Source organism: Bos mutus, chromosome 18 (assembly GCF_027580195.1).
Source record: "Bos mutus isolate GX-2022 chromosome 18, NWIPB_WYAK_1.1, whole genome shotgun sequence".
In the NCBI taxonomy this organism is placed as follows: Eukaryota; Metazoa; Chordata; class Mammalia; order Artiodactyla; family Bovidae; genus Bos; species Bos mutus.
In genome coordinates this window covers 37,570,655-37,596,100 of record NC_091634.1, presented here as the reverse complement: position 1 = coordinate 37,596,100, position 25,446 = coordinate 37,570,655, and the positions used below count along the sequence as shown (strand labels likewise).

General features: G+C 49.3%; 1 protein-coding gene across 10 annotated transcripts in view; it reads left to right on the top strand.

The window, feature by feature from the left end:
• The window catches only part of NLRC5 (NLR family CARD domain containing 5), a 93,608-nt gene that overhangs the window by 31,997 nt on the left and 36,165 nt on the right, over nt 1-25,446 (top strand). For 6 of the 10 annotated variants that reach the window (XR_011467716.1, XM_070388400.1, XM_070388401.1 and 3 more), the window contains exons 2-18: nt 1,040-1,151; nt 1,266-1,589; nt 3,147-3,453; nt 4,276-4,335; nt 4,692-4,820; nt 10,441-10,509; nt 11,700-13,374; nt 14,625-14,708; nt 14,854-14,937; nt 16,282-16,365; nt 16,495-16,584; nt 17,252-17,311; nt 18,924-18,989; nt 19,475-19,558; nt 21,848-21,931; nt 22,895-22,984; nt 24,864-24,932. Coding sequence is in view for 9 of the 10 variants with exons in the window: in XM_070388400.1 (XP_070244501.1) it covers nt 3,159-3,453; nt 4,276-4,335; nt 4,692-4,820; nt 10,441-10,509; nt 11,700-13,374; nt 14,625-14,708; nt 14,854-14,937; nt 16,282-16,365; nt 16,495-16,584; nt 17,252-17,311; nt 18,924-18,989; nt 19,475-19,558; nt 21,848-21,931; nt 22,895-22,984; nt 24,864-24,932 (3,023 nt within the window). In the remaining variant the exon portion in view is untranslated. Of the gene's footprint in view, nt 1-1,039; nt 1,152-1,265; nt 1,590-3,088; nt 3,454-4,275; nt 4,336-4,691; nt 4,821-10,440; nt 10,510-11,699; nt 13,375-14,624; nt 14,709-14,853; nt 14,938-16,281; nt 16,366-16,494; nt 16,585-17,251; nt 17,312-18,923; nt 18,990-19,474; nt 19,559-21,847; nt 21,932-22,894; nt 22,985-24,863; nt 24,933-25,446 lie in introns of all 10 variants that reach the window. The other 4 variants (XM_070388403.1, XM_070388402.1, XM_070388398.1 and 1 more) reach the window with 3 other exon arrangements.

Below are 25,446 nucleotides of genomic sequence, written 5' to 3'. Positions count from 1 at the left end.
GCCACCAGGGAAGCGCTGTTTGTTCATTTCCATTTTTGGTTATGCTGGATCTTCTGTGCTGTGTATGGGCTTTCTCTGAAAGTGGTGAGCAGGGCTACTCTCTAGTCGAGGCATGTGGGCTTCTCATTGCTGTGGCCTCTCTTGTGGCAGAGCACAGGTTCTAGTCTCATGGGCTTCAGTAGTTGTAGCACTCGGGCTCAGGAGTTCTGGAGTGCAGGCTCAGGAGTTGTAGCACATGGGCTTAGTTGCTCCATGGCATGTGGAATTTTCCCAGACCCAGGATCAAACCCGCATCCCCTGCACTGGCAAGCGGATTCCTATTCACTGTACCACCAGGGATGTCCTTACTTTATTTTTTATTGAGATATGGTTGATATAAAATATTATATAAATTACAGGGATGCAACATAGTGATTCACAATTTCTACAGGTCACACTTCATTTATAGTTTTTATAATAAAGGAGCTAATAAAATAAAACTGATTAAATGATCATCATTTTATTGTTCTCTTGGTGAGACAGTGATCAGTGCCTCTGGGTTTTCTCATTAAGAAGGATGTTTACTCTCAATTATTTAAAAACTTCATGATGTATGAAGAGAGAAAGCTGCGCATTCAAACCTCTTTGAGGTTTTATTAGGAAAGAAGGCTGACATATTTGGTAAGAGTTATTCCATCTTCATTTAATAAATTAGCTGTAATAGATCTACTGGGTTGGAGAGGTATGTAGTGATGGAACAAGTCACTGTAAGGGGAATATTCAAATTGGAAGAGTAAGAGGGGCATCCTCTGGGCCGGTTGTGGCGGGAAGTGATACTGAGGAGGGTTGCGCTGTGCACAGTTCGGGGACAAGCAGAATCTTGCTTGGGGAAGAATAAGATCTGCACATGAAGATGAGAAGGCTGTTTCTGGGTTGATGTCCTCAGGGGAGTTAGGAGTGAGGGTCGGTGCCTTCTTTACACCTTCTTTACACCTTCTTTACACCGCCTTCTTGGAATGCGGAACAATGATAAGAAAGTCGTCTTTCTCCTATCTCTTAGGAGCCTGTCCTATGGAAAGAACCTGAAAATCCAGCTCTAGGACTTGGCCCAAGAACTCAGGAGACCCTCTCTGTGGACATCCTAGAACATCTATGATGAACCAGGGAGCCAGGTCAGTGATCATCCCTTCACTGAGGATCTTTCTACTATAATCCTCTGTCTCCAAGGCTGTTTGCTACTGACTTTCACAATGACCAATAATGATATAGTGTGTTTTTTCTTCCAGGGCTGGTTATTTTTTAATAGCTAATGTCTTACTCAAAGGGGACAGAGCACTCATGGTGGAAACAAAGGCATCATGTTAGACTGGCTGGGGGAGAAATTTGAATTTGAAGGACTTTCCCCGAAATTATACCATCCAGGCACTCCTCACTTCCGCCTGGCACCTTGCTGCCCTGGATGAGTTCTTTATGGGCCGCATGGACTTTGGACACTCTAGCCCGGAAAAGAAGCCATGCCGTAGGCGCCAAGATCACACAGAAGCCAGGGATTAGCCCTTGTCTAGTGCCACCTAGGGTTCCCAAGCCTTGGAAATTAACTGGCCTGAGAGGTAAGAAATCTCAGTTCTGAGCATGTGTCCTCCATGGACTTAAATGGTGATCTTGGGTCTGTCCTTTACCCTTCCCCAGCTTAGCATTTTCATCTGTTGAGTGGGGATGGTGATCCATGCCATAGATGTGAGCATATTTCTTGAAGTCTCAAACTCTGTGCCTGAGCAAGGAGTTGTTGCTATTAGTTTGGTTGAAGAGGGGTGACCAGAAGGAGCTTGGGACATGTGCCCAGTAGGTCTCTTGGGGGTCAAGGGAGAAGCTGGAGTCTGAACCCCACAACACATGGTGTTGGCCCCAGCATCTGGGAGTTGATAAGGCTGGCCCCTGCATGGGCCTCCTGTCTTTTTCAGTGTTAGAAATGAAGTCTCTGGAGTTGTGAGGATTCAATGAGACACATAAAGCACATAAAACAGAGCCTAACACACAGTAAGTGCTTTCTGAGCATTTATCTCTATAATTAAGACAATAGTGCCAGAAAGTACATTTGGAAACGTTCTAGCATATTCCACCATGTGATGGGTAACCAGTTAATCTCTAGCTGTTGGATATTTAGGTTGCTTCCAATTTTTAACTATTAAAAATACTCTTGCAGTGCACAGCTTTGTAACTAAAAATTCTGTTTAAGTCCATGATTGTGTCCCAAGGCCAGCATATTAGAAATGTAATTGCTGAATCAAAGGGCCTTCAGACTTTTTAAACTTTCACAAAATACGTTCTCCTTGCCTCATTTTAATACACCTACCAGCAAGTTGTTTGAGTTCCAGTTTAGAAAGGGAGAATTTGCTAAGAGAGAAGAGAGGGTCTGTATTAGCTAGGATTATATTTCACTGTGAATAGCAAAAGGGCCTAAGCAACAGTAGTTTAAACAGAATAGAAATGAATTGCCTTGTCATGTATTAGAAATTCGAAGTCAGAGAGTCCAGGACAGGAAAGCTTTACTCTCCACCTTCCTCGGTGCTGGCTTCTACCTCACAATCCAATGTGGCTGCCCAAGGTTTGGCCATCACATCAGCATTCCAGCCAACAAGAAGAGGTTAAGAATGATATACAACATTTCCACCGACATCTCATTGGCCAAAATTTAATTACATGAGTCTATCTAGCTGCAAGGGAGGCTGGGAAATAGTCTATTTCAGATAACTAGGGAATATTTAGGGGTTCTAGTGCTAAGAAAGAAGAGAAAAACAAATACAGGGGGACAGCTAGTTGTCTCTGCCAGAGAAAACTTAGGTCAGACAGAAAGCAGCACAAATGGGTCCATGGAAACAAGAACAAATAAAGCATTATCAGGGCTTATCCACAGGGGGATGAACTAAACCATCTGGACCCATGACATGGGCAGAGAATACAGAAGGAGATTAATTTCTGGGCCTGAGCTCTGGGCAATGGCATCGAGACACTACAGAGAGACCACTTCTCTACCTTCTGTGTCCATCTCTTCTCTTCCCCTTAGCTGTGGGGAGTGGTTTCTGACTGCCCCTCCTGGCTTTCCCCCCAGCTCACCTGTCCCCCAGCTCACCTACTTCGCAGCTCACCCACCTACCTGGTCCCTGTAGGGTCAGCTCCTCATGGACCCCGTTAGCCTCCAACTGGGCACCAAGAACCTGCATGGATATCTCGTGAGGCTGCTCAGCAGAAACCTAGGATGGCTAGACGCCAAGGTGAAGTTATTCCTCCCCAGCGTGGACCTGGGCTCCAGATATCAGGCCCTAGACCCCACACAGAGGGTCATCCTGCAACTCCAAAAACTGCATGCCCAGGGTCCGACCACCTGGAAGTCATTCATCCAGTGCGTGTGCATGGAGCTGGATGTGCCAATGGACATGGAGGTGCTGCTGATGAGCACGTGGGGCCACGAAGATGGTAAGAGTGGCCGTGGGAGGTGCAGTGCTGCCAGCTAGTGCCCGGGGCCTGGGGAGCCAGAGAGCCCCAGGCAAGACCAGGACTTGCCTGGGTCACACAGAGACGTGTGGCCCAGCCAGGAACAAACTTCCATGTTTCTGTGCACCTCCCAGAGCAAATGCCCTAATGCCACCACATCTGCTGGGGACCTGGAGGGCTCCTCCTTCCACCTTGTACCACCCCAGTTGCCCAGAAAGGCAGGATGCAGAGAGAAAGGACCAGGTGACTCCTTCCTGCCAGGAAATTCCTGATAGCCCATACTGCCCAAGAGGTTTCTTTTTGCAAAGAAACAGTCCTAGGGAGAGCCCTCTGGCCGCCACTTAGGGGCAGGCTGATTGGACTCTGTCCTGTTCAGTGAATGTCCCTTGGGCTCTTCCATTTACAGAGCACTGTGGGGAAGCTCAGAACACTGATTGTGTTCATGGAGAGGAAGTGAGAGCTCACTCAATAACTCTACAAGGCAGAGTACGGGGCAGGTGGGGGTGCACAGTGTGCACATGCGTGGATACACAGGCGTGCACTTGTGCACAGGCATGAATAAACACGTGTGCACGCACCCATATACTTGTACGTGCACAAACCTTTAGATATGCACGTGTTTCTGCCCCCAGCTGCCTTCAGGGCTCACTACCGGCTGTGCCCTCCACAGATCGCCAAGTGTAGATTTCTGGCTTGCTAGGAACACCCCCTGAGGGATGAGCCCTGAGCCAGACACAGGGCCAGAGCTGGTCCCAGGGCATCCTAGCACATCCTCATGGCATATCATCTCCTTCCCTCTTCCAGGCTTCTCCAGTCTTCTGGAAATTGATGAGGAAAGCCAATCAGACTCTCAGCTCCACCCTGGTAAGGCCTGGGGTTGGGGGGTAGGGGTGGGATGTGGAGGGTAGGTGCATGCTAAGTCCCCCACCTCAAACCCAGAACAGGCTGGTGGTGGCTGGTCAGAGCCATTTTCCGTAAACTAGCCTCCCCGTGCTTGGACCCATTTGCACCTTTCCCATGCCCCTCACTAGAGCTCCCAGCCTCGCCTGCACCCCGTTTCTGCCCCTCAAGGCTTTGGCTTGTCTGATAGCTTTTCCCATGGGTCTCACCTGGAGCCTCCTGGGAGAGTTTGAGGTTTTCAGCCCTTAGCCACTGCCGGAATCCCCCACCTGGTTTCACTTGGGGAAGCCCGTTCTCATTTCCCTGTCCCCAAACCTCAGGGCCTCAGGCTCCAAGCCCGCAGACTCAGGCCTCTCACCATTCAGACACCCTCAAGCCTGACACTGACCCACAGTCTGGCGTCCACACCCAGGGAGCCTCTGACTGGTTTTCTGGTGGAGCACAGAGAGGTCAGTGATCAGATGGTCCACTTCACTGATTCACCACTCTCTTTTCAGAACTTTTCTTTCCCTTTTGTTCCATCTTTCTTTTTTAACCATGGTCAATTACATAGCATCAAATTTACCATCTTAACCATTTTTAAGTGTACTGCTGCTAAGTCACTTCAGTCGTGTCCGACTCTGTGCGACCCCATAGACGGCAGCCCACCAGGCTTCCCCGTCCCTGGGATTCTCCAGGCAAGAACGCTGGAGTGGGTTGCCATTTCCTTCTCCAATGCATGAAAGTGAAAAGTGAAAGTGAAGTCGCTCAGTCGTGTCTGACTCTAGCGACCCCACGGACTGCAGCCTGCCAGGCTCCTCCGTCCGTGGGATTTTCTAGGCAAAAGTACTGGAGTGGGGTGCCATCGCCTTCTCCTTTAAGTGTACAGTTCAGTGTATTAAACACGTTTACACTGTTGCACAGCCATCACATCATATGAGAGGCACTCAGTCATGTCCGACTCTTTGGGACCCCATGAACTATATTCACCAGGCTCCTCTGTCCATGGGATTCTCCAGGCAAGAATACTGGAGGGGGTTGCCATACCTTCCTCCAGGGAATCTTCCCGAGTCAGGGATAGAACCTGCATCTCTTATGTCTCCTGCATTTGCAAGTGGGTTCTTTTCCACTAGCGCCACCCGGGAAACCCATGACCACCATCCATCTCCAATACTCTTTTCTTCTTGCAAAACTGAGATTCTATACCCATCAAATAATAACTCCCCATTCATCTCTCCCCCAGCCCCTGGTAACCACCATTTACTTTCCATCTCTATGACTTTACTCTAAGTACGTTATATAAGTGGACTCATACAATATTTGTCTTTTTTGACTGACTTATTTCACTTAGCATAATGTTTTCAAGGTTCATCTGTGTTGTGTCATATATCAGAATTTCCTTCCTTTTTAAGGCTGACTAATATTCTACTGTATGTATAAATCCCATTTTGCTTATCCATTCATCCTTCGGTGGACTTTTGGGTTGTTTCCATATTTTAGCTATTGTGACTAATGCTGCCATGAATATGGGTAAACAAATATCTCTTCAAGCCCCTGTTTCAATTCTTTTGACTATATGTCCAGGATCCAGGTTCATATGGCGACCCTATCTTTAATTTTTTTGAGACACCTCCATAGTGTTTTCCACAGAAATTGCACCATTTTACATTCCTTCCAACAGTCCACAAGGCTTCCAGTTTCTCCACATCCTCGCCAACACCTTTTTGTTTTCTTTTCTGATAGTTGCCATCCTAATGGGTGTGAGGTGGTATCTCACTGTCGTTTTGGTTAGCATTTCCCTAATGTTCAGTCATGCTGAGCATCCTTTCATGTGCCTATTGGCCTATTCCTTTTTTGGAGAAATGTCTGTTCAAGTCCTTTATCTATTTTTGAATTGACTTCTCTGTTTATTTTGTTGTTGTTTTAGGAGTTCTCTCTGTATTCTTGTTATTAACCCCTTATCAAATATATGTTTTGCAAATATTTTTCCTATTCTGTGGGTTGCCTTTTTACTCTGTGGGAATGGTCTTTAGATGTATGATTTTTTAGTTTTTTATGAAGTCCAGTTTTTCTATTAATTCTTTTGATATCTGTGCCTTTGGTGTCATCTTCAAGGTCACAAGCTTTCATCTTATGTTTGCTTCTAAGAGTTTTATTGTTTTAAAAACATTTATGTTTTACATTTATGTTTTTCATCTGTTTTGAGTTAGTTTTTGTATGTGGTGTTAGGTAAAAAGCAAGAGAGTTCCAGAAAAACATCTATTTCTGCTTTATTGACTATGCCAAAGCCTTTTACTGTGTGGATCACAATTAACTGTGGAAAATTCTGAAAGAGATGGGAATACCAGACCACCTGACCTGCCTCTTGAGAAACCTACATGCAGGTCAGGAAGCAACAGTTAGAACTGGACATGGAACAACAGACTGGTTCCAAATAGGGAAAGGAGTACGTCAAGGGTGTATATTGTCACCCTGCTTATTTAACTTATATGCAGAGTACATCATGAGAAACGCTGGGCTGGAGGAAGCACAAGCTGGAATCAAGATTGCTGGGAGAAATATCAGTAACCTCAGACATGCAGATGACACCACCCTTATGGCAGAAAGTGAAGAAGAACTAAAAAGCCTCTTGATGAAAGTGAAAGAGGAGAGTGAAAAAGTTGGCTTAAAGCTCAACATCCAGAAAACAAAGATCATGGCATGTGGTCCCATCACTTCATGATAAATAGATGGGGAATTGTGGAAACAGTGTCAGACTTTATTTTTTGGGGGGCTCCAAAATCACAGCAGATGGTGATTGCAGCCATGAAATTAAAAGATGCTTACTCCTTGGAAGGAAAGTTATGACCAACCTAGACAGCATATTCAAAAGCAAAGACATTACTTTGCCAACAAAGGTCCATCTAGTCACGGCTATGGTTTTTCCAGTGGTGATGTATGGATGTGAGAGTTGGACAGTGAAGAAAGCTGAGCGCCAAAGAATTGATGCTTTTGAACTGTGGTGCTGGAGAAGACTCTTGAAAGTCCCTTGGACTGCAAGGAGATCCAACCAGTCCATTCTAAAGGAGATCAGTCCTGGGTGTTCATTGGAAGGACTGATGCTAAAGCTGGAACTCCAATACTTTGGCCACTTCATGCAAAGAGTTGACTCATTGGAAAAGACTCTGATGCTGGGAGGGATTGGGGGCAGGAGGAGAAGGGGACGACAGAGGATGAGATGGTGGGATGGCATCACCGACTCGATGGACAAGAGTTTGGGTGAACTCCAGGAGTTGGTGATGGACAGGGAGGCCTGGCGTGCTGCAATTCATGGGGTCGCAAAGAGTCAGATGCGACTGAACTGAACTGAACTGAAGGGTCCAGCCTCATTCCATAGCCTGTTTGTGGATACCCAGTTTTCCCAGCACTGTTGAAAAGACTGTCCTCTCCCTAACTGAATGCTCTTGGCACCCTTGTCAAAAATCACTCCACTGTATGTGTGAGGGTTTACTTCTGGACTCTCTGTTCCATTGGTCTTTATGTCTGTCTTTATGCCGATACCACACTGTTTTTGATTACTGTAGCTTTTTAGTAAGTTTTGAAATCAGAAAGTGTGAATCTTCCAGATTTTTTTCTTTGGGGGATTGTTTTGACTATTTGGATTCCCTTGAGATTCCACATGAATTTTAGAATGGACTTTTCTATTTCTGCAAAAAAACAAAAAACAAAAAAAACCAGGCATTTGGATTATAAGGGCATTGAATCTATAGATCACTTTGGATAGTATTGATATTTTCAATGTTAGTAAGTCTTCCAATCCATGAGTATGTGATACCGTTTCATTTATTTATGTCTTCTTTCATTTCTTCCAGCAGCATTTTGTAGTTTTCATTGTACAAATCTTTCACTTCCTTGGTTAAGTTAATTCCTAAGTACTGATTCTTTTTGATGCTATTGTAAATGGAATTGTTTTGGTAGTTTTTTTCTCAGATTGTTCATGTATAGAAATGTAGCTGACTTTTGTGTGTTGACTTTTTATTCCTGCTACTTTGCTGGTTTCATTTATTAGTTCTAACAGCGTTTTTTGTGGTGTCTTTAGGGTTCTCTATGTATAAGACCCTATCACTTGCAAACAGAGGTTATTTTACTTCTCTTTTTCAATTTGGACGTCTTTTATCTCTTTTTCTCACCTAATTGCTCTGGCTAGAACTGCCAGTTCTATGTTGAATAGACATGGTGAATACCTTTTCCCTGATCTTAGAGGAAAAACTTTTAGTCTTTGACCATTGAGTATAATGTTTCTGTGGTTTTGTAACCTTTATTTCTATAGAAGTACTGACTTTTTACTTACAGGTATACATGGTAGTTGGAGAAGGCAATGGCACCCCACTCCAGTACTCTTGCTGGAAAATCCCATGGATGGAGGAGCCTGGTGGACTGCAGTCCATGGGGTCGCTTAGAGTCAGATACGACTGAGCGGCTTCACTTTCACTTTTCACTTTCATGCATTGGAGAAGGAAATGGCAACCCACTCCAGTGTTCTTGCCTGGAGAATCTGAGGGACAGGGGAGCCTGGTGGGCTGCCGTCTACAGGGTCACACAGAGTTGGACACGACTGAAGTGACTTAGCAGCAGCAGCATACATGGTAGTAACATCACCAGGCTTTAACAGAAAACATCCTTTTGGACCATAGCCCACCAGACTCCTCTGTCCATGGGATTCTCCAGGCAAGCATACTGGAGTGGGGTGCCATTCACTTCTCCAGGGGATCTTCCCAACCCAGGGTTCGAACTCATGTTCCCTGCATTATAGGCAGATTCTTTACCACTGAGCCACCAGGGAAGCCCCATCCTAGCTCCCCAACAAATCAAAACTGATACCTGGTCCTTCTGTCCCTTATCACTGAGATGGCATAATTGTCACCTGGCTGTAACCAGGTCTGGTTGATATTTAGCTAATGAATCCCTTATTAGTACAAGGGACTAGTACAAGTCCCTTATTAGTACAATTATTAAAATATTGCAATACAAGGCAATTCCCTGGCAGTCCAGTGGTTAGGACTCTGTGCGGTCACTGCCAAGGGCCCAGGATTAGTCCCTGGTTGGGGAACAAAGATCCTGCAAGCCACACAGTGTAGCCAAGTATACACATTGGCTACATATATATATGCACACGCTCTTAGACTGATTGCAGCCCCTCTTTGGGACCCCTGGCTTTCCCTGCAAACCAGCAACTAAAAATTTAACATCTGGCAGGGTAAGGGGCCTGCTTCAGGGCCATTCTGATTGATCAATAAAGCCTGGCTTTAGGAGTATCCACCTTTCTTTTATTTTATTTTAGACTTTTTTTTAATGTGGACCATTTTAAAGTCTTTATTAAGTTTGTTACAACTTCTGCATTTGGTTTTTTGGTCCTGAGTCTTGTGAGATCTTAGCTCCCCTACCAGGGACCCATCCCGCACCCCCTGCATTGGAAGGCGAAGTCTTAACTACTGGATCACCAGGAAAGTCTCCTGCTTTACTTCTTAAAATCCTTTCTTCATCCTCTTTCTCTCTTCCTCCCTTCCTTTCTGTCTCCCCTTCATTCTTGTTCTCCTTCCTTACCCAACCTCTTCAGAAAACTATTAGCTCTTGAAAATCCATGCACCCAGACAAGAACTCAGGAGACTAGTGAGAGCAGTGAGGACGTGTGGAAGAGGGGAACTAAGAGGGATAAAGCACACGGGTGCAGGAGGGAGGGCACAGGCCTGACCAAGCCTGGGGGAAGCTCTGCTTTTCTAACCAGGAGTGCCCTTGACAGAGCTGGGTCCTTTCCAACCCGTTTAGTGCTTAAGGCTGTTGGCTGTGGGCTTGGCTCCCTGCATTCTGGGCTTGGAGGTCCCCAGGCCCAGAGCCTCCAGCCCTCTCACTTGGGCCCAGGGACCCCTCTGCCGACAGAAGCTTATGTGCACACAGCCTTTGCTTGCTGTCAGCCTTCACTCAGTCCTTGAGTGTAGATATATTTGTCTGGCTGCTGCCTGTCTGTGGATTGGAGCTCCCTGAAAGTGCTGGGTACCTCCTCAGCCCAGGCCCCCAAACGTCACCCCTTACTCCTCCTTTCTTTCCTTCCAGGCCTCAAGCGGACTCATCAGAGCTGTGGGTCCTCACCTCGCCCAAAACAGTTCAGGAAGCAGCAACAAGGTGGGTACCAAGGTGGGAAGTGGATTGCCTTGGGGCAGGGACCCAGACCCTGGACTCTGTCCCCTGATCACAGGCTTCCAGCTGGTCAGGGGCTCTTGTCTTCCAGGCTCCCAGGAGGTCCTGGGTGGGCAGAGGAGGGAGGTAGATCTGGCAGGGAGGCCTTGCCAAGTCCCCAGGAGTAGGGCTTCTGCAGAGATGAGGGAGCTCAAAGCATCCTGGAGGTCTCAGCTCCATCACCCAGGCTTTTCTGGGGATGCTTCCAGGTCCTCAGGGTTTAGGGAGCCCCAGGGATGTGACAAGCATGACCTCAGAACTGGGCTGTCAATGACCAGGTTAGAGCTGAGCTGGATGCCAGGATAGAAGCCTCGGAGGTCCCCAGGGAGACATGGAGGCTACTGAGAACCAATCAGGACAGGCAGAAGCTTCTCTCATTCTCTACCAGTTGTCCCACCAGCTGTGATACCCAGCCCCACCAGGCATAGCCAGAGGATTTGAAGCTGGTCAGAGGGTTTGCATCAATATAAAATAGGACACTATGTCAGGGGTCCCCCCTCTTTGTGGGCATCTCCAGTGTCCCTCAACGTTGGAGCCCTCCCTGAGACCCCAAGCCCTCCCCGAACTACCAAAGATCTCCTAAATGACTCAGCAGTTAAAGTCAACACCTGGCACTGTAGACGTTGACTGTTGACTGGCTTTGGAAGTTCTGATTGGTCAGAACTGGGCCCATAGGTGATTGGTGCTCATCCCTGATTTCGCAGAACTGAAACATTGTTGGGGGGAGGTGGTGGCAAAGGCAGGTTACTCCGTTATCATAGTAAAAGTTTGTTCCAATGAGATATTGCAAAGGAAGTGCCCCCCTTTCCTCTCCTCCATCTTTTTGAAAACTTTATGTCACTTGCATTGTTGCAAAACAAACAAGAGCCGTGATCCACACGTCCCCATTCATTATTTCTGTGTGTAAATGGCAGCCAAAGCCTGTGCTTCTGTACAGCCAGTTAATTCTGGGAATTTGGGTGGCACAAGACCACATGTGTGCCCTTTCCATCTCTGCCCCCACACCCACACACACACGCAGAGCTGAGGCTGCAGGCTCCCAACCACCTGATGAGGGGGAGTGGGGTTCAGGGGAGGAAGGGGAGCTGGGGGCAGGGAGGCATTCTGCTCTCATGCCATCTCCCTGTCCCCTGCAGAGTTGGCCAAGAGGTACCTGCAGCTACTGAGAACTTCTGCCCAGCAGCGCTATGGCAACAGGACCCCCGGGCCGGGACAGCCATTGGCCTTCCACCAAGCCTACGTCCCTCCAATCTTGAAATGGAGCCGGGCCTCGGCGCCCTTCCACACTCAGGAGGGTGCCACAACAGGGAACCCCAAGGCAGAAGACGGCACTGATGTGAACATTCGGGACCTCTTCAGTACCAAGGCCAGCAAGGGCCCGAGAGTGACGGTGCTTCTGGGGAAGGCGGGCATGGGCAAGACCACGCTGGCTCACCGGCTCTGCCAGAAGTGGGCTGATGGTCAGCTGGACCGCTTCCAGGCTGTGTTCCTTTTCGAATTCCGCCAGCTCAACCTGATCACAGGTTCCTTGACACTGCCGCAGCTCCTTTTTGACATGTACCTAAGGCCTGAGGCCAGCCCGGAGGCCGTCTTCCAGCACCTGAAGGAGAACGCGGAGGGAATCCTGCTGATCTTCGACGGGCTGGACGAGATCCTCCAGCCCTGCTCCGACAAGGAGACCGCGGACCCCGAGGACCCAGCGTCAGCCCTCACCCTCTTCTCCCGCCTCTGCCGTGGGACCCTGCTGCCCGGCTGCTCGGTGATGGCCACCTCCCGTCCAGGGAAGCTGCCCGCCTGCCTGCCCACCGAGGCGGCCACGGTCCACATGTGGGGCTTCGACGGCCCGAGGGTGGAGGAGTATGTGAACCACTTCTTCAGCGACCAGCCGTCCCAGGAGGCGGCCCTGGTGGAGCTGCAGATGGACAGACACCTCTGGAGCATGTGTGCAGTGCCTGCGCTGTGCCGAGTCGCCTGCCTCTGCCTCCATCACCTGCTCCCGGGCAGGTCTCGAGGCCAGTCTGCGGCCCTCCTGCCCACCATGACGCAGAACTACGTGCAGATGCTCCTCACCCTCAACCCCCAAGGGGTCCTGCGGGCTGAGCCCCTGCTGGGTCTCGGGGAGGTGGCCCTGAGCGGCCTGGAGTCAGGGAAGGTCATCTTCTCTGCAGGAGACATCCCTGCATCCACCCTAGACTTTGGGGCTGCCCTCGGTCTGCTGACCTCCTTCTGCGTGTGCCTGGGGCCCGGGCACCGGGACACAGGCTACGCCTTCTCCCACCTCAGCCTGCAGGAGTTCTTCGCAGCCCTGCACCTGCTGGCCAGCCCCCAGGTGGACAGAGAGGCCCTCAGCCAACATGTCACCCTCCATTCTCGCTGGGTGCAGCGGACCAAAGCCAGACTGGGCCTGTCGGACCACCTGCCCACCTTTCTGGCTGGCCTGGCATCCCGTGCCTGCCGCTCCTTCCTCAGCCTCCTGGCTGAGCGGGAGGAGGAATGGGTGGCTGCCAAGCAGGAGGTAGTCCTGCAGGCATTGAAGAAGTTGGCCACCCGTCGGCTCACGGGGCCCAAGGTTGTAGAGCTGTGTCACCGTGTGGGTGAGACGCAGGATCCTGAGTTGGCCAGCTTCATGGCCCGCAGCCTCCCCCAGCAGCTGCCCTTCCACAACTTCCTGCTGACCTACGCCGACCTGGCCTCCCTGACCAGCATCCTGGGGCACAGGGATGGCCCCATCCACCTGGATTTTGAGGGCTGCCCCCTGGAGCCCCGCTGCCCTGAAACCCTGGCAGGCTGTGGGCAGGTAGAGAATCTCAGGTGAGAGTGAGGACAGGGGAGCTCTGGGGAGGACCTGGGAACATCCCTGGGAGAGAACTGGACTTTGGGGGCAGTGGAGGCCAGCCAGTCTGGCAGACCCCTGCTGAGAGAAACAGAGCAAGAATCTTGACTATCGTAGCAGGGACTTCTCTGGTTGTCCAACAGTTAGGACACCATGCTTTCAATGACAAGGGCACAGGCTCAGTCCCTGGTTGGGGAATTAAGATCCCAGAAGCCACATGGCATGACCTAATTAACTAATTGATTATATAAAGGACAAATGGGCCCCTCCTTACTGCCCTGTAGCTTGTAACACAGTGAGGAAGCTCCATGCCTTGCCAGGAACTCTGGGGTCTAGTTAGATGTCCTGTAGTCATGGTTCCTGGATTCAGTCTTTCCCTCCCTTTCCCTCAGTAATGGGCTGGAACACCAATCCAGGCTGTGCTACTAGAGCCTATTGGGTTTGGACAGGTTCTTTAACTTTGCAACCTGAGTTTCCCTATCCCTCAGATGAATCAGTAATTGTACCTAATGCATAGGGTTGTTGTGAGAATGCATGGAAAACACTTCTTAACACAATTCCCAGCAGGAGTAAAGTCTCAATACGTGTAGTAGCTAGAAAAAAAGGTTAGGGTACAGTAACAAAGAACCCCTCTCTTCCCTGGCCAAATACAGTGGGTTAAATAATGTAGTTTTTATTATTATTATTCTTATAGAAGACTCAGAAGTAAAGGGTCCAGGTCAGTGGGATGGCTCAGCTCCCACGATCATGCAAGAACCCAGGTTCCTTCCATGGTTGCTCCATCATCTCCTAGGGTATCTTGATCTGCATGGGCACGGACATATCTGTGCTCTGGCGTGGGGGAAAAGTGAAAAGATGGATTAGTCATGCCCAATGTGTTAAAGCTGGTCCTGGAACTAGGCACATCCTTTCCACCCCCATTCCAGTGGTGACAACATAATTGGAGTCGTATGATCAATACTGAGCTGCAGGTGAGGCTGGGAAACACCACCTCTGTCTGGAAAACTATGTCCGCAGTTACAGCTGTAGTGGAGGGTAGGTTTTGGTGGAAAGTCAGCGGTGTTTGCCATATGTGTATTTGTTACTACTGCAGCAATTACAACTACTACTGCTGCTACTACTGTCATTACTGTATTAAATCCCTCCTCTCAGAGGAGGGGTAAGTGATGAGCTCCTCTAAGCCCTGCCCATTCTTGATCTTCTGCCACTTTGCCTCTTCCTGTGGCAGCTTTAAGAGTCGGAAGTGTGGGGACGCCTTTGCAGAAGCCCTCTCCAGGAGCTTGCCAACGATGGGGAGCCTGAAGAAGCTGGGGTGAGTCAGACCTTGGAACCAAGACGGATCCTCAGCTGGGGATGCTTGAAACTCCCCTCCCTTCCCTCAGCCCTACACAGGGAAGATTCCTGGTCTACCCCCTTCCCCATCCCCATTCCTCCTGCCATCTTTGCTTCCCCTGTAGGTTAGCAGGAAGTAAGATCACTGCTCAAGGCATCAGCCACCTGGTGCAGGCTTTGCCCTTCTGCCCACAGCTGGAGGAGGTCAGGTGAGTGATCTCCAGGAGGGCTCGCTGGTTGAGGAGAGAATTCACTGCCCAGGGCCCTCCTTGGGCCTGGACTGGGTGCTGTGTATTCCGTTAGGGTCTGGCCAGTACTTCTTCAGTGAGACCCAGAGAGAGGAGGCATCAGCCTGAGAAACAGGTGGGACTGGGTCCAAACTCAAGGCTCCCAGAGAAGTGCTAATATTTTGGGCCATCTTGAAGGAGCTTGAGTTTTGAGGCTCCCTCCCCTCTTTCTGTGACCCTGAGAGAAGGGATGGCAGTGTGTAGGCAGGTGCTGGGTGGGTACACATAAAGGCACGAAGCATACACATACCTTCATATTCATGCACATATGTCTATACACACTTAAACTCACCTGCTCACTTAAGTACCTGCCCCACTTGCATGCAAACATGCAGCAGAATATGCCTGCACACTTAGATCCACATACACATCTAAACACATACGCACGAATATACTCCTGCCTTGTATCTGTGATGTGTGACCTGAGAAAGGTGGGGCCAGGGATCCTCTCCAGCAGTTCCCTGGCAGGACCTCTGCTACCTTATATGGCATCTTTATGAGCTTTAGAAGTCACCCCTTTGTCCAGGCAGATGCAGCTAGCATCAGGGTGCACTGCTTGTTGAGAGGAGCATTAGCTGGACCGGGCTCTACTCCGCCCCCTCTGCTGGGTGTCTTTGTTCACGGTCACTCTGGGTGATTGGAGAAAAGATGAAGATCACTCTCAATAATTACAAAAGAAAAGTAAATGTCATCAAGTTCACTATCACCAATCTTTTGTCCTGACCAAGTGGTTCCACACAGAGCCACCCTTACACTCTTCATCTCTTTTGTCCCTTGAGCTCAGAATCCAGGCAGAGCTGGTTGTAGACAGGTGGGAAATGTGAGGTCAGAAAGGACAGTGCTTGGCCTAGGGTTCTGGATGAATCAGAACCAGAGATGAGGCCGGGAGCCACTTCTGCTGTGTCCCAGTCTGCTCATCACCTGGGAGCCTAGAGACCCTGATGAACTCAGGTCTCAGGCAGATCCTGAGTTAGAGCCCTGAGCACAGGGCCCTGGGTCTTTACACCCCTCATGAGACCTCACTGTCCATCATCTGCATCCCCTGGGCCACCAGGCAGAAACTCCCCCAGGAGGACTGAACAGGGACAGAAGTGAGGCCATCAGAGGGCCTCTCCTCCCACCTAGAACTGCTGGATACCATGAACTTCTTGTGGGCTCCTGTCTTGTGTCTCCTGCCTGATGATGGCCATGCCTGTCACCTGCCAACTGGGGCTTCCAAGTCTCCCAACTCCAGAGCTGAGGGACTGGGCCTTGGTCTCTCTGCAGCTTCCAGGACAATCAGCTCAAGGACAGGGAAGTGCTGAACATCGTGGAGGTACTCTCTTGCCTACCACGGCTCCAGAAACTTGAGTAAGCAGTCTTTCTACTGCCCCTGCCTAAGACACCCTCCCCCCACCCACCCATTCTTTGGAGACAAAGAGAGTCTGGGGTGGCTGGGAAGGGGGATTCATTCCTGGCACCCTTGCCACAATCATGCAGCCTGAGCCGCAACAATGTCTCCGTGTCAACACTACTCTCCTTGACAAAGGTGGCGGTCACGTGCCCTACCATCAGGATGCTGCAGGTCAGGTGAGCAGGAGTGGGGTCCTGGCCTTCAGGGTCTTGAAAAAGGGGGAGGAGAAAGTAGGGGATGGGAAAAGGAGGAGGCTACTGGTCTGTAAGACCTATGTGTATATGCGTGAGTCTGTTTTACTCACATTGATATCTCCAGAGGCTAACTCAGGCTGGCACCTCATACTCAATAAATAGTGAATGAATGGAAAGATAAATGGATGGGTGGATGAATGAGGGAATAAATCAGCAAATCTAGGAACTATGGGCAGAGTGGAAGGAATCCTGAGTCACATGTCGCTCTCCAGGGTGCTGAACTAGCATTGCCAGTTTGGGTCACGGGGTAGATCAAATGTCATGCCTCTTAATCCTGAAAAACTGACTCCTGCAGAAACTCTCAGCAGTCCTAATTTTTGTTTTTCTAGCAAAAAAAGAAAAAAAAAAAAGAAAATGTGTTTTCCTGACTTTTTAAACCACTCAGGATTCATCTAGCAATGTCATAGTCACAATTGTACATTTTGAGCACTTTGAGCAATTTGCGCAATTGTCTGATTTTGAGCACTTTCACCGGTTCTGCTGTTTCTCTGTGAATTACAAATCAGCTTTCCCTGGAGGTTTGGGGCAGCCTGGGGTGCACAGGTGGGGGTGATGTACTGGTTTCACAGCTCAGTGTCCAACCTTACAGGGAGACGGACCTCATCTTCCTCCTCTCCCCGCCCACAGAGACAGATCCTGAGCTACAAGGGTAAGAAGCTAGGGATGGAGCTAGTCTGGGCTCATTCTGAGAAGCAATCTGGCCTTAGGCAGCTATGGGGGAAATTGCAAAAGGACTTAAGAACTGGAATGCAGGAGGGTTTTCTTGCTACTGCTTCCCTGAGAAATGACTTACTTCTCAGAGTTGGCCAAGGTTTTAGCTTCCTCTAGTGTCTCTGGACCACATCCAGCTCCTGTGATGAGAAGGTATCCTCAGAAGTCTCAGAGTGATCAGACCCTTAGGGAGGGCATGAAGACACAGTGAGTTTGGCATTGCTAGGCAGGGAAACACTTCCAACTAAAAAAGAAGGAAGGCAATTATGGTTTCAGCATCTTAGACTTGTTCTGAGAATTGAATAAATTAACACATTTAAAGTGCTTAGAACACTGCTGGCATCCAGTTGCCATGCAAATGCTGGCTGTTTCAGCTCTTTGTGGATTCCAGCTTGGCTATTCCTGGCTGGGCAGAAATAGGGAAGTTACCATCCCATTAAATTTTTTTTTATGTGTTTCTGTCACACCTCCCCCTTGTGAGACTCAAGAGATGAATGAAGTTGTATGTCCTCATAAGACTCTGAGCCTCAATTTGCTCACCTATTCAAGGATCTGGGGGCCTTCCCTGATGGCTCAGATGGTAAAAAATCTGCCTGCAATGCAGGAGACCCAGGTTCAGTCCCTGGGTTGGGAAGTCCCTGGAGAAGGGAATAGCTACCCACTCCAGTATCCTTGCCTGGAAAAATTCATGGGCAGAGGAGTCTGGTGGGCTATAGTCCAGGGAGTTGTAAAGAGTCAGACACAACTGAGCGATTAACACTTTTACTTTTTTCATAAGGATTTGGGAGGACCAATATGTTTTTACCCTCTGACTGCATAGAGCTATGATGCCCCTCTGGCCATTTAATTTTATATTAATTAGCATTAAGTAAAATGAACATTTCAGTTCATCAGCACTTTAGCTACTGTTCAAGGGCTCAATGGCCATGAGTGACTCTAGTGGCTCCCATAGTGGATGCCACAAATAGAAAACATTTCCATCATTGCAGAAAGTTCTTTTGGACAGCACTGCTCTAGAAGTTGGTGAAAACCTGTGATGTCCCAGCTTCCCTGCAGCCCCCAGTCCTTTCTTGGTTTCCCACCATATGCACCTATGTACCATTCCATCCATTCTCCCAGCCTTCTGAACCACAGATGGTACAAGTGAAGACCATCACATCTTAACAATAACAGCTTCTTTTTACTAAGCTTCAGTTTTATGCCTGTGCCAGACACTTGACCATATGTTGTCTCATTCAATCACTTTATGTGTTGGATGTTGTCACCCCAGTTTAAAAAAAGAAAGTGGAGCCTCAGATGGATGAAGTGACTTGCCCAAGGCCACACAGCTAAATATGGCAGAAACAATTTGAATCAAGGCCCCAGTTGACTGCAGACCTCGTTTTCTGCTGCTTTGTTGAATAGCACCTTCAGTACATTCAAGCACCCATCTTTGCTACTCATTGACTGTGGGTCATGCTGTAGGGTTATCATTTCCTAGAAACTAAGGGGAAAGGTTTGGTCCTTCATGCCTGGGTCTCCTGAGCTAATGCTGGATTTGTTCTTGCCAGAGACCCAGACTTACAGGGAAATGCCAACCAGAGGAAAGAGGCTCAGAGAAGAAGCCTGGCACTCAGGTACGGTGGGATCCATTGCCCTGAGGGGAGGGATATGATGTGGGGAGATGGTACCTTGCCAGAGGAGTCATGGCAGGGGCAGGGAAGATAAAGGGAAAAGCAGATGTGTGGCAGGGAAAGGATATGAATAACCCATCCTAGCCTGAACCAGGAGCATCTGTCATAAGAACAACACTAAAATCTGTTATTCAACAGCCCTTTGCTTTGCACTTGACATTGTAATATTTTATATCCATTACCTCATTTTAATTGTTTTGAAAACCTGCAAAGTACACATTAGCCCCATTTGGTAGAGGAGGCAACTGGGTCTTAGACAGGTTAGGTGCCCTGTCTAAGGTCACTCGGCTACTGAAACACAGGGCCAAGATTAAACCCAGGTCTGCTGGCCTCCTGGCTCCTCCAGCTCCCAGCAGCCACACTCAGAGCTACAGGAGCCATAGTGTAGCTTCTGACCTTGAGCTTCTCTGCTCTGACCCCCACTTCAGGCTCCAGAAGTGTCAGCTTGGGGTCCATGATGTGGAGGTGCTCATAGCCCAGCTGCGGGAAGGCCCTCAACTGGATGAAGTGGAGTGAGTATCATGGGGAGCACTGGGACAGGAGGCGGGAGGGAGGACAGGGCAGCGTAGGCAAGGCCTTTTGGGTGGATGGTGTGGGGAAGGGCACACTCTTCATTAAGAATTTGGGGGAATCAGATTATCAGAACGGCTACCATTATTTAGCACCTGTCACGTACCAGGCACTTTTACATACATCCTCTCATTTAATCCTTATATCTCTATGATGTAAGTACTGCTACTGTGGGCATTTTATAGTGGAGGAAATTTAGCCACAGAAAGGTAAATTTGCTCACAGTCACAAAGCTAGGAAGACTCCAGGCCAGGGTTCAGACTCAGTCTGACTCCTGTCCTTATCCTCACGGAGGTTTGCAAAGCAGAAAGCTCATGGCACTTAGGTCTTACCTTCTAAACCACAACCCTCAGGGTCCCTCACCCTGTCTTCCTCCCAGAGTAGCATGAGATGACCTCTTTGGGACTGGAGAAAGTTCTCAGGATGTCCAACTCCTGGGTGATGCCTTTGAGAGTGTGGTTTGGGGATCACTGGAGATCCTGTTATGTCACCAGGAAGGGACCCATGCAAGGATCATCCCAGAAAGTCAAATGGGCTTGAAGTTGGGTTGGGGCAAGATGAATGGGCAGATGAAGGCAGCCTTGATGACCAAAGTTTCAGCCTTGATGTTGTCCCATTGCAAGAACCAAGACAGGATTAAAAGCTGGTTTTTACCAAACTCACATACTTCCACCCAGCCCCACCAGCTTCCACCAGCCACCATCAGGCCTGTCCCTCCCGTGTTCTCACCCGCAGGTGGGGCTCATCACCCACCTGGTTACACAGATCAGACAACCGCATAGCCCCCTTGCCCTCCTCCTATAGCCAGTCTATCCTGAGTTGTCCTTCCCCCTGTATAGTTCCCTTGGGACATTCTCTTGAGATTTTCCTGGTGGTCTAGTGGTTAAGACTCCACACTTCCACTGGAGGGGGAATGAGTTTGATCCCTGGTAGGGGAGCTAAAACCGCACATGATCTGGGACTAAGATCCCACATGTGGCATGACACGACCATTCTCTTTTCTCCATCCTCTTCATCCACCTCCCCAATCTAAACCACTCTCACCTTCTACTTGGACGCGTCCTCACTAGGTTTCCCTGCTTCCATCCTGGCCACCTCCACCTGGCAGTGAACTGCCTTTTATTGCTGCCTGCCCCTTCCCCTTGCTCAGGATAAAGTCCAAATCCTTAAATACTGTCTGATCCAGAACCAGCCCGCAACCCCACAAGCCCCATCTGACCCCACTTTCCCACTCAATCTTATTTATCTATTTCTTTGTTTAATTTGTTTATTTACTTTTTTGTGGCTGTGCTGGGTCTTCCTTGCTGCACTTTTCTAGGATTTTCTAGTTGCAGCTTTTTTTTCAACTAGGCTTTTCTCTAGTTGCAGCAGGTGGGAGACTACTCTCTAGTTGCAGTGCACGGGCTTCTCATAGCAGTGGCTTTTCTTGTTGCAGAGCACAGGCTCTAGGCACACAGGCTTCAATAATTTCAGTTCCCAGGCTCTAGAGCACAGACTCAATAGTTGTGGTGCCCAGGCTTAGCTGCTCCGCAGCTTGTGGGATCTTCCTGGACCAGGGATCAAACCCATGTCTCCTGCATTGGCAGGCGGATCGCTTACCACTGAGCCACCAGGGAAGCCCCCACTCAATCTTTAACCTAGACATACTGGCTCTTGTTCAGGTCCTTGAATGTGCTATGCCACAGGGTCTTTGACTGTGCTCTCCCTGCTACCAGGAACCCCCTCCCTCATCTCTCTCCCACCCCTTACCTGTTGAACTCCTAGTTTTTCTAGCAAGTAGCTCAAACATCAGGGAAGTCTTCTCTTTTCCCCAGATTAGATCAGATCCCCCTATAAGCATGGAGCTCATCATAAGAAGTAATTATATAGGTTGTAGCATAAGGAAACAGTCAAGGGTGGGGCCTTAAAGTCAGGCTGCCTGAGTTCAAATCCCAGGTCCAGCTTTGATCGAATATTTCAACCACTCGGGAAGTCAGTTTACTCATCAGTACAGTGAGGATAATAATAGTGCCTACTGCACAGGGTTGTTATGAGGATTCAACATCCAACATCATGAAAGCACCTAGGACAGTTTCAGGCGTATAGCACACAATCTTTCACTGTTCTTTATAACTGAGTCTCATTTACTGGGGTGATGCTTTGACTAAAGTCATTGAGGGACTGTGTGAATGCTGAGGGTGGAGGGGGCACCCCACCCTAGCTGCACAGGACATCAGACCCCTCTGTCTCAGCCTCTCAGGGAACCAGCTCAAAGATAAAGGCTGTCAACTGATGGCAGAGGCTGCTCCCCAACTGCACATCATGAAGAAGCTGGAGTGAGTTGCCTGCCCCACTGTCGGGTACCAGGGAGGGTCTAGCAGAGCCCCAGCTGGTCCCTGCCACCCCTGATCCCCGTGCCCACAGTCGCCAGAAATGATGCTGCTCCATGACCTCCCATGCTTTCTCCCAACTCCAGTGTGGCTGGAGTGGTTCAGCCACGTCTTGCTCTTGCCTCTGGCATGCGCCACCTAGGTCCCGTTATGAAAACCGCTTGTACACGTAGAGCATGTTCAGTGTACATCAGTAGCTTGTGTTCCAGTTTGCCCTGACAGCCGCCCCGTGGTGGGTGGGGTGTAGTGTTTTATTGGCGCAGCTTTAGGGTATTGGGTGGATGGGTGCTGGTGTGTTGGGTTGGGATATTGGAGTGGAAAGTAGTATGTTAGGGTGGGGGTATGGTTTGGGGGTGAAAGGATGGCTTGTGGTGTTGGTGGGATGAAAAGAAAGGGTAGTGGGCTATTGGGTGTGCTGTGGTGATGCATGGGGTGGGGTAGGGTGCTGTTTGCGGGGGATGTTTTGGGTTCTTAGCATCAAGTGTGAGTTATGTGTGGGGGAGGGTGTTGAGGTTAACAGTGATTTGGATTCTTGGCCTTGGATTTAGACCCTGGCTCTGCCACTCAGTAGCTCTGTGATCCTGGGAAAGTAACATAGTGTTTCTTGGCCTCAGTTTCCCTCATTGATAAAAATGGGATTAAAATAGTGGTTATTTTTCAGATTGGAAAACAGAATCAGAGAGGCAAAAACAGTAAGTCAGTGCTTATTGCTCCAGCTGGAGAACTTTATTCTCTGGGTCACATGCCTCTTGGCTCATCCACCTGGGCCAGAAGCCTTTGATACCCCTTGGTTAGGGACCCAGGACATTCCAGGAGTGACAGCTGCTGAGCCAGGAAGAGGAGCTGGAGCTGTCTGGGGCCGGGACTCCAACCACCTGCTGATGGCTGCCTCCCTCCTCCTGTCCACAGCCTCAGCGACAATGAGCTTTCTGTGGCCGGGGTGCTGGGAGTACTGAGTGTGGTGAACACGTGCCAAACCCTGACGGAGCTACATATCAGGTAGGAACTCCCAGCGGACCACCGTCACCCACTGCCACCCACAGCGTGGAGCTCCCAGGCTCTCCCATCATCCCTCTCCAAGTTTTCGGCGTTCTTTCTGGCCGTGGGCCTTTGGGTCCTATAGAAGAAGCTGCTGCTGCCTGCCCAGACCCCTTTACAGCTGGGCACCCATTCCCAGCTACTAAAGGTGTTGGCCGCTCACAGTTTATACCTCTTCTGGAGAACTGACCCGGGCGGATAAGATCCAGTGATGCCTGGGAGCGTACACCTCCACCCTGTCCCCCCAACCGGGAATAGCCAATGATGGAGGCAGAGGTGTAACTTACCAGCCCCTTTGCCTCAGGGGAGGCAAACATTTAGTGCTATTCATGCACCCCAAGGGATCTGGCTGAGGATCTGCCCTGTTATGCTTCCCTCTGTCCCTTATTGATTTCTCCTGAGATCAGACCCTCAGGACATCATGTACACGGTGACCAAGGGACTCTGCTTCTAAGGGGGCTTGACCTTAGATGGGGCCCAACCTTATTTCTGTAAGTCTCTGTGTTCAATCTGGGCAGCTGAGGACAGATGTTAATAAATGTCAACATGGTCCCCACCCACAGGGACTCTCAACTTAGTTTGGAGGCCCTGCTTTAAACATTCCTCAGAGGAGGAAAGGGAGACCAAGTTCACCCAAGAGGTGGAATTAGGGGACCTTGGTTCACTGTATATAATAATTGAGTAAAGGCCCCTATGGTGTTGCAAATGTCACTGTATTCACTTCTAGGAATTTATAATGAAGAGGTCACCGTGATGGTGCAAACACTTAGTCCTGCAGGGGTGTTCATCTCTGTCTTGGTTGTAATAGGAAAAACTGAAAATAACTTAAATCTTTAACAATAGGATATTAGTGCTATTAGTTAAATAGACTAAGTTGCCTCCAGAGAGAACTCGAGGGAACCATGATACAGCTGCAGCTTTAGTGCAGAGGGAAGACTGTGGCCTATTAAGTAAACATAAAAATTTTAATTCATTGTTTATATAATAAAGCTTTTCAATCACGCTGAAAGGGAGAATAGTATAATGAACTCCCCAGCCCCCACCAATAACTGTTAATATCATGTAACCCTTGCTTCATCTGTCCTTTGAAATATTAATTTTTAAGAGAGAACCTGTAAATATATCCATTGTTTAAGAAAGAAAAAGAAAGACTGTTAACTGCATTAAGAAGAGAAAAGACTTGAAGGGCCCACTCCACATGTTATTAATACCATCAGTGGTAATTGATATGTGGAAGAGATTGTGGGTGAATTTTCTTTATTTTCTTTTTACTTTACTCTGTTTTCTAAGTTCTCTAGAGGGAAGAAGAATGACTTTTGTAATTGGAAATATATTGGGTTGGCCCAAAAGTTCATGCATGTTTTTCCATTACATGGAAAAACCCAAATGAACTTTTGGGACAACCTGGTGTCTATAACATTCAGTTGGGAAGGCGAGGTTAGGGCTGCGCTGACTGTCAGTCACAGCCTTCCGTGGACTGCCAGTGCCCGTCCGGGCCCAGCAGTGGCCTCCCCACGTGGGGCCGAGCACCCGCAGCCTCCAGGCACAGAGGAGCAGGAAGGAGGAAGAGAGGTTTCAGCCTGAGGCACAGAGAAAGCAGAGCTGAAGTTTGATTTCAGAGAAAGAAAAGACTTACCAGGAAATGAGGGCCCATACCTTTATGAAATTTCTGCAGTAGAAAGACTCCAGGCCCCCAGAAAGCTCAGAGGATGTTGGGGCAAATTAGAGGAAGTGCTGCAGCTAGAGGCAGGGGGGTGACCCCTTAGAGGCCCAGCTGAAAAAATGACTTCAGGGAACCCCGTAAACCTCCTGCCTCCTCCCTCCTCTCTTCTCTCTGCAGCCTGCTGCACAAAACTGTGGTCTTCACGTTTGCCCCAGAGCTGGAGGAGCAGGAGGGGATCCAGAAGAGGTAGGGCCCTGATGTCATCCCAGCCCAGCCCTCAGCCCGGACCATCCCCTCCTTGAGCTCCACAGCTAGACTGTGCAAGTCAGCCGTGGTGGGTGGGGACGACAGATTCACAAAGGTGCAGGAAGTCAGCAGGCTCGGCTGGGATGCTACCCAAAAGGGGAGGCTCAAAGGACGAACCACCTCCCCCCTTTCCCAAAGTGGTCCCTGAAGAGAGCCCTAGGGTGCCAGATGCAGCCTGGTACAGGGGTGGAGTAGCCAGAGAGCTCCTCCTGGGAGACTAAGGCCCTGCAACCTAAACCCAGAGGACCCCTGGTCTGCAGCTCTGATTTTGGTCAGAACGTCAGGCTCCCTTTGGTGTGAGGACCGTTTAGAGGGTGTTTGCCTCCTCCAGGGTTCCTTCCTGGGTTTGCCCAGCCCAGCACACAGGCAGAGACTCAGCTCAGTGCTCGACTACAGTCTTCTTCTGTAGGATCTGAGCTTTTGAAGGCTTGCTTGCCACTGAGGCTGACATCTT